Source organism: Ischnura elegans (assembly GCF_921293095.1).
Source record: "Ischnura elegans chromosome 13 unlocalized genomic scaffold, ioIscEleg1.1 SUPER_13_unloc_1, whole genome shotgun sequence".
NCBI lineage: Eukaryota > Metazoa > Arthropoda > Insecta > Odonata > Coenagrionidae > Ischnura > Ischnura elegans.
This window is the reverse complement of record NW_025791657.1, coordinates 9,725,971-9,742,622: the sequence shown is the minus strand read 5'-3', so window position 1 is coordinate 9,742,622 and position 16,652 is coordinate 9,725,971. Positions and strand designations below refer to the sequence as shown.

General features: G+C 37.5%; 1 protein-coding gene across 3 annotated transcripts in view; it reads left to right on the top strand.

Annotated features, from left to right (window-relative positions):
• Positions 1-13,068, top strand: part of LOC124171999 — a 31,840-nt gene extending 18,772 nt beyond the window's left edge. For all 3 annotated transcript variants that reach the window (XM_046551395.1, XM_046551396.1, XM_046551394.1), the window contains exon 8: positions 12,164-13,068. In XM_046551395.1, the coding sequence (XP_046407351.1) occupies positions 12,164-12,444 (281 nt within the window). In that variant the 3' untranslated portion in view covers positions 12,445-13,068. The remainder of the gene's footprint in view (positions 1-12,163) is intronic.
• Positions 13,069-16,652: the final 3,584 nt, after the last annotated feature.

Below are 16,652 nucleotides of genomic sequence, written 5' to 3'. Positions count from 1 at the left end.
CCCTCCGCGTTCGGGGGTAGAATCCTATGAAGATAACAAAAAACTGCGAGTGCAGTAGCGTAAGGACTGGCAGCCGTCGCAGTGGGTGAGCTAAGTGGGAGCTCAATCCTAAAGTACCACTTTGTAGCTACTGAACAGATTATGACCACATGGGCGATTCTACACTTTGGTGCAGGAACCAAGAAATTTAGTGCTGAAATAAAAAATACACAGCCTTGGTAACTTTTCACTGGAAGTTTTTATTGTTACGACGCGTTTCAATGCTGAGGCATCATTTTCAAGTTGCCAAGGTTGTTAATTTTTCATTTCAACAAGATTTTTCACATATTCAAAGCCGAATCGATTGATTTCAAATGCAGTGCTGTTGTCATATTCTACATGGCGACTTGGGGATTTAGAAATGGTGTTTTTTGGAGACCTAACTTTTCAATATGCCCTCATAGCTCTTAGTTTTATCTGTCTCGCCACTGGTGGTACATGATTACTTGCATTTATTTTGCAGCTCAACCCTTATTTTTATTGCTTTTATCTTCAAATGTTTTAATTAGGGATGGTCGGATCGGATACCTCGGATCCAAATATCCGCAGATATTGCCCTTCATTGGATACATCTCATCCAAATTCGCGGAAGACATCGGATCTGGACCGAAATTTTGAATAATAGATTCAGTGAACGCAACGCCCCATAAGGGTGGAAAGAGTTCCGATTCTATGTTCGAAGGCGCCGTCCCATGCGATTCTTGTCCTACTAATGAACGGTTTTGTTTGAAAGCTCTCGCAGAGGTTACGTTGGAGAATGTCAGCAGTGGAAAGTAAAAAAGGCAAAATACGACTGGCACATAGTGTGACTCTTCCCAAGAGATTGAGCAATCATCGGAGGAATCTCAGCGTCAGGAATGTGAAAATGAATTTGGATCCGAAAATCCTTAAGATCCGGCTCCAAAAATCATGGATCCGATACGAATCCGGATACGAAAAAAATCCTGTATCCGTCCATCACTACTTATTGGCATTGCTTTTATCTTCGAACGTTTTAATAGTGAATTGAAAACTCATTCAGGAGAAATTCAGAGTTTCAGTAATAAAATGAGCAGTGGTGATCTTTTCAGGAAATGGGATTGTGAGTCAGGAGATTTGTACATTGCATTTTTGTGAACAACCTAGAAAGCAGTCAATCTCATCCTCCTAAATAAGTCAAGGAAGGCTATTCGGGCTTCCAGCCGGGTTGTCTTTCTACATTCTGTCGACATTTCAGAACTCGAGTCGTGTTCCATCCTCAGGGCAGATGGCTAGTGCAAGCTTGCAAGTAGGGGAGGGTGGTGTACCTGATGCGTAGCGTACCTAGGAACACTTGAAACTATCGACAAGTGCTGTGACCTAGGGGCTTTAAGAGTGAGCTATAACGCGAAAGAAGCACTATAGTGTAGCATCGGTCAATTCTAGTTCATTTGGATTATGTTTCCAAAGAAAATGCTAGCTTGAAGTTGTTGACGCTGAAAAGTCAAAAGTTTTGGTTACGTATCGATGTCTTTTACCAAAAATTGATCACTCCAACAGTTGCTATAGTAACATCAGCAAAATCAACATAATGGTGATTAGTATTAGCTACTTATTATTTCAGTATACCAGGACTAGCCACGGTGATAACTTTTATGGAGACATCCACAGTGGTTTTGTGCGTTGCGGGTGGCTCCGTAAAAGTTATCGCCGTGTCTAGTCCCGGTATACTTAAATAAGTGTAGAGAGAACACCTCTTCGTGTTCAAAGTTCGGGCTTTGCTCTCCGGCTGTGCTACCTGTACTACTAGTCACACAATATGCTCAGCAATCCATACCACCTTGTCCGGTATAGTCCACATATTTCCACAGGGGAGAATGACGCCTCAGTAGCTTAACTGGCCAAAGCACTCGGCCTGAAATCGAGGTTCCGGGTTTGAATCCCAGTCAAGGTGAATGATTTTCCTCTGTGGGTTTTCCATACTTATATGGTATTTTAGACGTTATATGGAACAGTAAATTCAGCCCACATTAAAAATGGCTACCTCTTGTACCAAGGAACACAAGCCCATGATGTTCCTCGGAACATGTTACTGTGTTTGTAATATTTGTAGTCATTGGTAATATATGGTTTTATATTCTATTATTTGCTTTTTTGTGTGAAATTCATAGTATAATTGGACTTTAAAGAATGCTCTTAGGAGGCTTAAACCTAAGTTTACTTTTACTAGAAAGGAGTTATATTTTAAAATTGTGTTTTTACCTGAGCTATGTTAATTTTCTTTATATGACACGTTAATGTATTTTCAAATTTAATTAACAAATCAAATTTATTTCCTTTTTTCACTTTTTAATTACTGTTCCCACCAATCTTACTTGTGTTCCTTGGTATAATAGGTTGTGTTCTTAGGTACATGGACTTGATGTACTATCGTTTGCAAAAGTCTTGCAACAAATCGAGCGGCGCACAGTGGTCCCAAATCGAAAAAAGCTGGCCAAAATTAATTACGCTATTGTTATTATGTATAAATTTGACCTAAAAGTCTATTCTTATTGTTTTTGACCCGCTTATTCTGAATTTATAACTATTTTTTATGTATTTGCAATAACTTTATTGTTATTTCACATTTTGTTTAAACAATTAATTTTTTTAACATTGGAATTTGAGATTATACTGGTGATAGTAAATAAAAATTATGCATATCATAAAAGTGAATTAGTTATTTAAAACATACATAAATGCATATAAAATGACTGCATTGTTTATTTTTGGACAAATTTTGAACAACTGATTTTGAATGAACCAAGAGGAAATTTTCTACTTTCTCATATGTTTGATCGTATTTGATACGAAAAATAAGTTAATATTAATTGGAAATTTATATTATAAGTATATTATTAGTATTATTGTACTGCATTAATTGCTTAAAAATTATAATAGCTAATTCTTAACACGTTCCCTGCCACGCGCCGCCATAGGGCGTCTCACATAACTTCAAATCCGAGTTAGTGAGACGCCATATGGCGTCTCGCATTGCTGCTGGACGCTACTAGTGAGACGCCAATGGGCGTCAAAGTAGCGTTTTCGTTGAATCATCAAGCGATGCATAGAACTTGAAATTTAAGCTACATTTTCTTATGCACTGATGAGACAATGTTATCTTCTGTGAAGGGAGGGTATTGGCAACACATTTCAGCTCGAATTTCATTTTTGTTTCGCCTTCGGATTCTCATGTTTTTTTCGAGAGTGCCATTTTTCAATGGCTATATCATTCTATGTTTCAAGTGGAGCTTGAGGTATTATATCTCCACACAATGTTTCAAATTACATTTGCAGAGCTTTTTTTTTGTTTCTTTCCTTCCTTCAGTTGTCGCTCATACCTAACCGAGTGAGGAGCGTATCAGTATACCAAATTTATTCTCTGTGCCTGTGCCTTCGATACGGAAGTGATAACCAGTTTAGTGAATATATCATGTGTACTCCGTCACGCAATATTGGGGGAAAGAAACGTTTTAACGAAGAAGAAATCGAGCATATGTATCATTCTGACAATTCGGCTTCCACCAACGACCTTGAAGGATTTTCTGAAGGAGACACCGCTAATTCAGGGTGTCTGAGGAGTCGTATGAATCCTCATAGTCAGGTAATCTCTCTTCTTCTAATACAGGTATGATTCCTTATTCCATTTTTTTATTCACATTCTAATAACTCCTTCTCCGTGGCACCGACTCCACGGGGCCTGAGGGGGTCCGAGCCCCCCCAAAAATTCGTTACGGATGTGAGGAAAATATGTGTCATGCTTGTCAATTTTCCCCGGAGTGTCCAGATATCTAGATTCCAGTGATCAGGGTTCTAACGTCGATCATATGACTCTTCTAAAATGCTTAAAAAACTTAAAATTCACTACTTATAAAATTTACAGAGACAAGGTCCCCGGTTTGGGCCCTCCCAATATTTTTTGTAAGTCGGCACCCCTGCTCCTGCTGTAATGTTTAGAGACTTCTAGTGAAATGATTCATCCAACGCTTATGGAAAGAAATCTTGGGAGATGAGTCTCATTTTGTGGGAACCATTGGGAAAAATAGGAAAGGGCAGTTAAGAGAAATAACGACTGCTAAATTAAAGAAAGGCATTTCAGTGCTATGAAATACTTGTGGAGCAACGGCAAAGAAATGGAAAGATCAGCGCGACGTATTCATGATCTCCACCACCATCAGATAGGAGATAATCCCAATGGGGAAAGAAATCGAAGAGGGGAAGTGGTTACTAAGCCAAAGATGGTGATTGAGTACAATAAAATAAAGAGAGGAATTGACATTGCCGACACCCTTTCGTTGTATCACTGCACCCATCGAAAAACAGTAAGGTGGTACCGCAAGGTGGCCGATGATGCTCTTTTTGGGACTTGCATTGTTAATGCTTTTATACTGTGGAATGAAACACGGAATCCAGGTGCCCACATGATCTCTCTCCTGCAGTTAAGACGATAAATTATAGAAGAATGTATGCATATTCTTCGGGATTCCGTTGATAGGGTCTAAAAAATCGACGCACTACCTGGTAAATACAAATAAGACTGAAGGAAGTCTTCGAAGTCTGTTAATTTAGAGGATAAAATTATCATTACATAAAATTAGTATTAGTATTTTTCGCACTATTTTTAGCACTGTATCTTCATTTTATAAAAGCCCGTGTTGGCTGTCGCGGATGTTACAAAGAATTCTTGCAGACGATGAGCCGCAAAGTTGCCCTCAGAAAATCCAAACGTGTTTCTACAAAATTTATGGTTTGTCCGGATCAGCCGTACCTAAGTCTCCCAAATTTAAATCATTGCACTAATCATCTCCGGATACGGTAGCAAATATTATTAAAAGCACAATCAACAATTAAAATTTGTTTTAACATTATTTTCAATAATAGCTTTTCAGTGAGCACTAAAAAGCTGGAACGCACATCCAATTGCCTGAGCCGCCAAATGGCGTCTCATCAAATTTTAGGCATTGTCAAAAGTGGGGAGACGCCCTATGGCGTCGCATGTGACTTAAGTTACAAGCGATAGCGCATCACGTAATGAGTGCAAATATACCGAGAAATACTAGTAAAACCCGGAGATAGGCTCAATATCATTATTGCCGTTTGGTAATAGGTTCGAAAATATTCGCCTGGCACACGCGGAATGACAGGGCCCGGGCCCGGCAGCGAACGTGTTAAGTAGACAATTTTATAGTTCCTTGTAACGTGCCAATGGATTTGGAAGCAATTTTAAACGGGGTTCCTTATTTCACAAGTTTCAACGGAGGCATTATTTCAATCATTGAAATGTTATAAACAATATTCCATAACTCCTATAACTCAAGTTAAACGCCAACTTTATTCATACGCTTGCAATAAGCTCTTTACGCAGTGAGGCATCAATTTAACGAGCATATGATTTCGTACGAAAAATTAAATGAGATTTTCCATTAATTTGGGCTTTTTTAATCATCAAAAAAATAAGTTAACATTTCTCCTTATCTTTCTCAGTCATTGTTCCGAAAAAAATTTAAATACATTCATAATCACTATCCGACAAATCCTCATCACAGTCGTCATCCACTCAATTCTTCAAGGATTAATAAACTCTTTACCTGGACTGGTAATTGAAGTAATTTCCTTCTTTAAGCCTTAGAAATACTTGATATCATTGCATCTGAAGTTAGGAGTAATCTTTTAAACAGGTCTTCATTCGTTGCTATCCAGGAAAATTTCCTTGCATGGTGCTCCCTGAATCTTCTTATGTCCTTATTCCTCGCCTCCATTGCCTCCTCGGACAAGTGGACAATAGGAAGGGCTGCTTCTTTAGATGTCCGTCGGAGGAGCAAGTACTGATGTTTCGTGAAATTACCAGAAACGATCATGGAAAGGGCTTCTTCGTGGGAGATTTTACTTTGCCTCACATCCTTGGCTCTCCATTTTGATAACACTCGCCGCGCTCTTGAGAGAGTTGTTGTTATCCCCTCATTTATTATTTTCGCCACGAACTCATCATCTTTGCTTCGATAACTCATGGATGCTCTACTGGCGATGTGCTAGCTCTAAGATCCTCCGTTTTCCTTCTCTAGGCCCTTTCACTGGACTTCTCAAATTTTTTTTTGGTCGACCAATTTCAATAAACCTGATGAACCTTCAAAAGTAGCAATTTTGACTAACATATTGAATTAAGTAGAATGAATATCACTCTAAATTCATCACAAATTCCACATTAAATACTGGATATAATGGGCTGACGTTTAAATAAAGGCGGAGGAAATTTCAACTTCTCATTAAGGCAATCAGCGAACTTTCTTCCAAAAAACCTTCACCGGCGAAGATAATTTGAGAGAAAAAACACATCTCCGCATTTTTTTAGGATAACTTTTGAATTAACGTCCTCATCTAACTCAAACTTGTTGCTCCAGCAATCCAATAAGCATTGGTTTTTAAACGATTCGGACCCTTTTCCACTTTTAAGAAATTTTTCATGCACATCTCAAGACGCGTGAAAATTTTCAGAGTTATCGAACTAAAACACTATGGGCACTCGTCTTCAACCCCACAAGTCTACTTTAAAGAGTTCAAGGATACTCGACTTTTTCAAGACTCGATCTTCACGCTTGAGGAAACTAACTTTCACGTCTTTCGTTTGGCAAAATCTGGGTAAAACTGAGTTTTGGCGGGAACATTTCGGGCAAGCGATGTCTAGAAGTAATTTGGGGGTTCCACAGTGTGAGGTTCGCGATGCTATTATCTCCATTTTCTAGGAAATATCACATTTGAAGGGTGAAAAGGCTTACTCCGTTCATCCCCGGTGGCCAAAGTGCAATTCATAACAAGTGTACAGAGAGCGGTGGTTGTATTTTCCCAATGGGCGCAATAAATAGCCTAGGCTTTTTCGGCAGTCGTTTGCCCTGCATGCGGTGGAGGAGGCCGTTAAGGAGGCGACAGAGGGACAATGTGCCACGTGAGGGCGAAAACTACTCCGTCTAACGGAAGAAAAGGGTGGAGTAGCATTTGAGGGATTCTTTTTTGTTTTGAATGCATTCAAGTTTTTGAGGATTTCTATAAGCACAGCTGCGAACTTTCGTTCCATAAATATATCCTTCCGCTCGAGTCCTTAAGCAATTTTTATGAGAGCATGGGCACGCGTAAATAAAAGGTAAGGTCAAGTGGAAACTATTAATGATAAAATGTTCTACGTATGGCAAGAGATGTTTATTCATAGGGTAAATATTTTTGTAGAAATAAAATATCCAACAATGCTGAATAACACCCATAAATACTGGATTTCCTCGAGCCCTACCACGCGCCAGCCAGGCCGTCGCCCGCGTCAGCGCAATGCATCATTATAGTTAAATCAATGCTGAGGTCGGAGTAGCAACTAGTAGCAAAATTTTTCTTCACTACTGCGTTGCATATACTTTTCCCTTTGTATTGGTGCAAAAGACACCGTACATGAACGTGGTTCTCTAAACGATATTGTACATTTTATTTGAAAATTTGGGTAAAAAACACTAAAAGTTACAAAATATATATAAAATAATAAACATAGTAAAATCCGAATAAAATGTATGTCCCACTATGTAATAATGTTTATATTTGTAGTTATAAATGTTTTTTGGCCAAATATATCGCGTAAAGGTTGTCCTGCATGACGCTGAACTCCATCAAAATCGACCGATTTCACGCAACTGTGATTTTTACGGTGAATGCTCCATGTTTGACGGATCACTGAAGCCGCTCTGATGAACTAAAATACTAACTTAGTAGTGTACTTTGTAGACCATATCCAGTAGAATCCGAATATAAGGTCCAAAAATTCCTTGAAAAAATTCGAAAAAACGACTTTTGGCCAGTTTTTTTCTATTTGGGACCACTGTGCGGGGCCACTTCGGCGCGGCTCCATTGTCGATTTCTGGCTACCATTACATTTGATGATCACTATCTTGGGATGAATCTTCATGGTAGCTCGGGAACGACTCACGAACGGGTTATCTTGACACGGGGGTGAGACGTAGGAAATCATTACGATGCTCAGTTGAGTAAACCAGCGTAAACGTTGTGTCGTCGTCGCGGCGTTTGAAATTATTTTTATACTCGTAGTTGACTGTAGTAGATAATTGAAAATATTTACCCGTTAAAAGAGTGGGTACCTAAGAGGCCTGGCTTCCAATGGTAAACCCCATAAGGCCGGCTGGGGGCACGATTTCGCCATTAGGAACACGGAAATCAACTCGCTCCTAACACTTTTTAGGGATTCAACGTCATTCAGGAGGCTTTATATTACGTTGTTGAAATGTTTGTTAGATATAGGAGAATTAATAAATGAAAAAAAAAAATTAACTGGCAATTTTCCGGGAAAAAACACGGCTCTTTTGTCTCCGCCATCTTAAATTGAATGGCATTAAATAGTTCTTTACTTTGGTTGAAGCTGATAAAGATAGCTCCATAAGCTATCTTCTTCATTAATTATCAATTTTTGTTAATTAGATAATTATATTTACACCAATGGTAATGTTTCCTTGGAAAAAAATGGTATTTTCATTGCCAAAAAAAAATCGCTAGGCTACATTGTTGCTAGAAGAATGTGTCTATTTTTACTGTTTGCATATCTAGGAGAGGCTTAAATTTTTACGATAGCACTAACATATTTAGTGATCATGACGCATTAATCGTCTTTTTTGTTATATAAATTAGTTATTGTTTCCATTTTAATATTTAGGTCATTACTATATTATTAAGGACAGCCAACTTAAAGAGTGACTTAATAGTACAACTTTTCCCTATCCAGTTATGCCTCCATTGGTAAGGTTTCCAATAACAACAACGGACAGAGATTAAATTGAAAGTCAATTTCAACCAATATTCGCCCTTTTTAAATTCCAGACTATCGATTGGGGAGGTATAATATTTTGCGCAGAATTTAGCCACTCCCTCAGCTCTTAACGCTCAATCGGGTGCTCCCGGGCCGTAGTTTTGATCAGCTGATGAGTCTTGCACCTCGTCTTGCCCTACATCTCTATCGCAACATTACCAGCCAGGGACGAGGAAGCAAGTTACCTGGAGTAAAACTTGCAGGCCGTAAGTGATTCTCACAAACTTCCAAAATAGTGTAAATAGGGCCAATTTGTAGCTCTATCATATCATTTATGTTGACGCCATAATTTGCTTGAAGAAAGTACGCACTAGATGAATAGTTGATAAATACCTCAAGATAACCCTTTCCTATATTTAAAAATAAGCAACGGGGTGGGTGCACGATTAAGGATTAACATTACATAGGTTATTCCTAGGATTGTGCTTAGTAGATCAGCTGATCTCACATTCTGTCCCTTTCCATCAAAATTACTGTATAAAAAACACTGTTTATAGAATATTGAGGCCTTGAGTTTAAAAGTAAAATTATTCACTTAATATATATCTTTTCTATCTCTGAGAAAAGTTTCCGTCACTGCTCAGTTACGAAACGGAAAAGGGTAAAATTATTTGAAAAACTTTACTGGAAAAATTAACGTAGTAGGAAATGGCGACAAGTTGATGACAATTGGGCATCATACTACATAGACAGACAGCATAATCGCTGCAAAATATCATTCATAGTTTTCTTTTTAATCAGCTGAAATTGATCTATTTATGAAATTACGTATATGGAGCATTAGATTACTACGATAGTTCTCATCCCAATGGTTAATAATGTTGAGCAGTTACGGACCTGGAAAGGAAACCTTATAGCACTGGGAACCACATCCACCAGTGATTCAGATTGGAGTTCTTTAAAGGGAAACGCAATGATTCATCCTACCGCGCTAGCAACGCAGGATTCCTGTCGCGAGATCATTTAAATTAGAAATTGTTATTAAAAAATGCTCGAATTCAACATTTGGTATTTTCTTAACATACATTTAAAAAATAAAAAAAAAACTTTAAAATGTAATACGGCTGTGAGGAGGATAAAAAATTTCGGGCAGGAGAGGGACTCGAACGCGGGCCTCTCCAGTCGCCAGCCAAGTATTCATCTACTGCGCTGTTCCTGTTTGATTCAAAGTATTAGTATTTATTAACCGAAATGTACACCACTGTTTAATACATTTATCATACAAGCATTTTCATTTACAAATTATAAATTATAAAATATAAAAAGTTATCACAGAAAAAAATTTTTGTAATGAAGTTTTATGAAATGAGCTGCAGTTCCGCTGATTTCAATCTTGCCTTAAAAATAAAACGTATTGCCAACAAACACATTTCCTAATACCATGTAACCTACTTAATGTAATTAGAGAAGTTAATTAATGATGCTGAGTAAGTATGCTACATTATCCGGTATTCATCAGAGTATATGTAAATGATTGCAGCTAAATATGATAACTTCATCATCAACCACATAGCAGCGTAGAGTTATTATATGCATTCACACTAATTCAGCAGTGGAACATATTATCAAACAATACCTGTTTAAATCCGAAAATCATTAAAAATGGGACTTTTGGCTGGAATTAAGTTTTGCTGGACATACTTTGAATATGTGGAAAGGAATACATCTTTACCGATTGACAGACGTCGGAGAACTATGTTGTTACATACGCAACGAGTAATGCCGATCAGCTTAACTAATTTCATATTTTACGTGTTTGCTCAGATATTTATTTGATGAAACACGTCGAATATCAAAGCTGCCTCGTATCTTATGTCGTAGATATTGTATTAAAAACATCAACCCGAGTCGATAGATGTAAACAAACGTCTGCCATGTTCACAGTGAACGACTCGTGATTTCCTGCTCTCTGAAAAGAGCTAAGATCACTCAAAAAGAGCCAAGCTACAAACTCTTAAAATCTCTCCGAGGAATTACCTTTGATCTTTCCACCTGCATTTCATGCTACAATGTGTTTGGGGGAACATAATGAACACAAATTTCACTTAAATGGAAGCGATCAAATCCCAAGACTGAAAAGGATGAAAAAATATCTCACTCACCTAATGACCCGTTCTCCATATATTGAACCATTAAGATTAGTGTAGGTTTACTGAATATACCCGAAAATCATATAGATTCCGAGTGCAATCTTTGAGGAGCGAAAGTGGCGACGACCGATTTGTTGCAAGACTTTTGCAAATGATAGTACATAGGGACAATAAAAAACACTTTGAGAAGTTTTAATTATATCCATTAACAGTAAAGGTACGAGTCTAAAACTTAGAACTTTAGTTAAGAAATCCTGATGGATTGATTTTTTACCATTTGACTGAATCTTAAGTAAATATATTTTGCTTTTTATGAAAAATTTGAGAAATTATTTCGTGATGCAACACTCTCCCCTACTTGCAAGCCGTATCTCAGCCATGATGCCCTAATGGCATCATGATACTACCATAATTTGGAAATCATTCACATGTATGAACTGATAGCGAAACGACGGTCATAAGAAAAACACAAAATTTCACAAGAATAGCGACGTAGAATAATATAAAAATGTCGGAAGGAATGTCTAATATACATATTGTAGCAATCGAGTCATCAAGCCATAACTTAAAATTCATAAACGTTAATATGTGTGGACTTTGAATAATTTCAGTTTTTCATGTACATACCAGACAAGTTTTTCTACATAATTGGATTTTAAACTGGTTACTAAACCATTCTCTTTCATCAGCTTCCGTGGTGTAGTGGTGAGAGGACAGAGCAACAGATATAGGTCATACATAGGTCGTGTGTTCGGTTCTTCCCGATGTTTATTTTTTCCTTTCCGTAACAAGGATAAAGTACTTGCATTATGCTTTATATCTTCACTAGCCAATCGCTTGCAGTTATTTTTTTTCTATTCATGGCGAAATCTGTTATCAGTTGTTAAGCCCTTTTAAATACTTGCTTAATTTCACCGGCAGCCTTTAAATTAATGTCAGGATGAGCTGTGTAGTATGTGTAGTACACTGTTCAGCCGCCTTTAAAGTTCCAACAGAAGCGAATAACCTTGCCTGAGGATATTTGACAGCATTCCTTACCTTTTCTTCCCTAACATCTTACCCTTTACTTATATGAGCCCCTTAGCTTACGATAAGCTGCTTATCAATTTTTTCCGTAAGAAAACCATAAGAAACTGTTAACTCTCTTACTTTGTGTTATCTGGGTTTAATGTGACATTTTTTTTAGGGTTCCTGGCTGCCAAAGGAATGTCCATTGGAGCAACATCAACTTCACATCTTTCTGCGGAAGGAAATGTAATGAATCATTCGATTGATGAATGCATTGATCCCACATCTCTGCTGAGACAAATTGATTCCAAGGTTGGAGTATCCCATTTTGGGATAGAAAGAAATCTGATGGATGAGCTGGGTGAAAAAGGGGATGGGCCTCTCAAGGAAACCACTGGCAGGAAAAGGGATGAGAAAAAAATTAGGCGAGTGAGAAGAAGTATTACTGTAGAAGAGTAGTCAACTTTACAGAGTTCATCCTCAAAGTCATCTTGCATTAAAAATCTTTGTAATCGCGTGGGTGTGAGAAGAAAAGAGGAGTCATATTCATGCAGCGAGTGCACCTTGTCCTTTCCTCGGAGAAAGGACCTCACCAAACACAAGCGTATACACATGACAGATACATCTTATTCATGCAACGAGTGTGAGAAGTCTTACGTGGATGAGAGCCACTTAGTAAGACATGAATGCATACACATGGGAGAAAGACCTTACATGTGCGACGTGTGCAGTGATTCCTTTTCTGAGAAGAATAACCTGGTTAAACACATGCGAAAGCACACAGGAGAGAGACATTTTTCATGCAGAATCTGCAAACAATCTTTCACTGACAAAAGTTCTCTCCGAAGTCACATGCGAACACACATAGGAGAGAAACCCTTCTCATGCACTATCTGCAAACGATCATTTGCTAGCGGTAGTAATCTCAGAAGACACATGCGGATGCATTCAGGAGAGATGCCTTTTAAATGCGACATGTGCAGCCGGTCCTTCACTGGTATTGGTCACCTCAATCGTCACGTGTGTGTAGGCACGGGAGAGATGCGTTATGCGTGCCAAATATGCCAAAAACCTTTCACTTATAGAAGTACTCTCAAAACTCACATGCGAAAACACACGGGAGAAAGACCTTATTCTTGCTATGATTGTGAAAAGTCTTTCTCTGCAAAGACCGAATTAGTAAAACACATACGCATCCACACAGGAGAGAAGCCGTATACCTGCCATGTGTGCAGCAAATCCTTCAGTTGCAGTAAAGAACGGGTTAAACACTTGCGAACGCACACGGGAGAAAAACCTTATGAGTGCAGTATCTGCAAAAAATCTTTCTCTGAGAAAGGTGCTCTCCGAACTCACATCCGAATTCACACGGGAGAGAAACCCATGCAGTATCTGCAACCGATCTTTTACTTGCGGTAGTAACCTCAAAACTCACATACGGACGCACACGGGGGAAAAGCCATTTAAATGCAACGTATGCAGCCGGTCCTTCGCTCAAGGGAGTTCCCTGAAGGGTCACATGCGTGTACACACGGGAGAGAAACCATATTCGTGCCAAATCTGCAAAAAATCTTTCGCTCAGGGTTCTTCTCTGTCCATTCACATGCGAGTACACACCGGAGAAAAACCTTATCAATGTGACATTTGTTGCAAGTCTTTTGCTAGGAAGCATCACCTTGACCTTCACATACCTGTACATGAATGAGATAAATCATTTTATACAGGGTCTGCAGCAAGTACTTCACTGCAAGAAATGGCCTTGACCACTGCAAGTGTGCACGTACAGTTGTGAAACATAATTCATTCAGAGTAAGCACCAAGTTTATCACTGTTAGTTCTAATCCCAACCGCCACATGAGCACTCACAAGTGATAAACAATATTCGTGCTATGTAAGTTGTGTTGCTTTCCCCAAATGGGCCACCTCTGTGCATGTGTCATGTTTGGTCATTGGAAAGATTATCCATATAAATATCAAAGTTGTTCTAAATCAAGCGATTGCAAATCTGTAGTGAGAAGCCCAATACCTTATTCTTACCTTCGCAATGAATAATGATAAAGTACCTATTGGGATGATGAGCCATCTCCCATGATACCATGGGTAATCGATTAAAGTTTTTTTTTGTATTTTGCACTCAAGACAGTGAGTGAGATCAACAATCATTTTAGTGAAGCTTTTCAAAGACTAACAAGTGAACCCAATATTTTGATATTTGCATTGAAAGTCATTATAAGCTGTGAATTGAAGCTGTGGTGAGGCTCAGTTATTGTACTTCCTTCCAACTGACGTTCAAGAGGTTTTTAGAAGATTTGAAGAAATTAAGCCTAAAAATGCAATGGATTATGATAAAGAGAGTATCAATATTATTAAGGTAAATGATCGTATTGTACCGTTTTTTACACACATAGCAAACTTGATTATGATGAAGTGTGGACTTCCAAAACAATTAAAAACAGGTATTGCAGTCCCGATTTCCAAAAAAGGTGATAAAACTAATGCTAGCAATTATATATCAATATCAATGTTTCCTGTTTTCTCAAAAGTCCTGGAAAAAAATTTAAATTCAGCTCTAACATTTAGTTAACACCAATAACTACTTACCCCCGTGCAATTGGGATTCTTAAAGGTAAAAGTACAAAAGATGCCATTTTAAAGCTTTGTTCTGCCAATTTCTAAAATAATGCTAATAATCTAATTCTAGTAATTATATACCAATAATCAGTCTTACCTGTCTTCTCAAAAGTCTTGGAAAAAAATTTTAAGTTCCGCTCTTACATTTCATGAACACCAATAACTACTTATCCCTGTGCAATTGGGATTGTTTGAAAGATAAAAGTACAGAAGATGCACCTTTAGAGCTCTGTTCTGCTATCTCTGATGCACTGAACAATAATTAGAAAGTTGCAGTTTTGTAATACGTAAACATTACGTAACTTGGATAGACGAGTCATTGTTATTGAAAAGATTGTTGCAAGCTGGAATGAGAGGAGTCGTTACTAAATGGTTCCGGAGTAACTTCAGTGTGAGAACTCGGAATGAGAAAATACATGACTTTTATAGACAAGAAACATCACTTTCTTCTGGAGTGCCCTGAAGATGGATCTTGGTGACTGTTCTTTTTCTTATACGTGTAAAAAAATTCAATGCTGGAATATTCAATGTTCAATTAACTTCCTTTGTGGATAATACAGCTTTGGTTTTTATTTTGCACGATGTGAGTGATATATATATATTTACAAAAATAGAATGCGATGGAACAAAATTTTAATTTTATTCATATAAATTTGTATCAAGCAATTGAACAAAATATGTTAAATTTAAATGAAAAAGATATTATTCGAAAAATGGAGTGTTTACTACAGATGTCTCATGTATGACACGAAAAAACCTGTTTGGCATGTTTTGAAATTGAGCAAATCAACTTTGTGAGTTAATCTGGGATAACTTTTGATGGAAATGTTAATTGGAAATAATATGTCAATAAACTGGAATTGGAAATGCTATCGATTTCAAGGAAATTCCTTATATTAAGTTATTTATGTCAAAAAAAAATAGGTTGTTCTGTATATTGTGCTCTAGTTGAATCAAGACTGCAATATGGCATTTCTTTCTGGGAAGGAGCCTAATATCCTCATATTGAGCCTTGGCAGATTGCCTTAAGAAACTCATAAGGGCAGTGTAAAACTGAGCTCTCGTTGCCTCTTTTCCGAAAACATAATGTTTTACGACTAAAGTGATTTTTTTTCATTTGAGGTACTCATGACGTTTTCTATTTGTGTGTAAAACAGAGAAAAACAGATTGAATGTGCCAGTAAACTCCGGTAAAAAAAGACGTCTCCATGAGGTTCGGGAACTGTTTGTACACCTAAGCCCCAAAATGAAGCCTTCAAACATACATACACTTTTCATTGCACTGAAAGTGTTATGTTCCCGCCCAATTGAGATACTGAGTCAAAACTCTATGGCTTAGTTTCTCGCTAATTAAAACATTTCCTATCCCGAGAGAATGAAAATATTGAACAATTGTTAAAAAGTTGTGGTGTAATCTTGATAATTTTAATTTATCATTTTTTTGTATATTCATTTGAGTAAAGTTATCATTCCTACAATTTTTTTCTAAAATATTCTCTAATCTCATTGAAATACATGTTTTATTTTGTATTTTAATTTTTTCCCTACGCTGCTGAACTTAACACATGCATGTTTGAATATCAAACTTTTTTTTGCTCTTATATTTTATATGGTCATAAATCAGCACCAGCTGTTGCTTTAATGAACTAAGTTACGACGGTACCTCCAATTCAGGATCACAGCGTACCTATATTCTACTTTATTGTTTTATTTACATGGTATTTGTAACCTACGAATAAGTGGAATAAATATTATTATTATTATTTTTGAAATGTATGTAAGGCTGAATGTATTGAAGGATTGTGGCAGCAGAAGAACATGCCCAGGGTAGAAGTTAAGAATCAAACTGCCGGCTTGCCTTATTTCTTTATTGAAGGCATGCCTGTTTTTTCCATTAAAGGTGCATTGTTCAAGGTCTCTTTTCAATTTTTGTGTCTGGTTTTATATTGGTTCTGAATTTGCCTGGCATTGACCATGATTGCTTGGTGGAAATAAACAAAATTTTGTCCCTATGCTGAGAATAAAGTACTATTAGT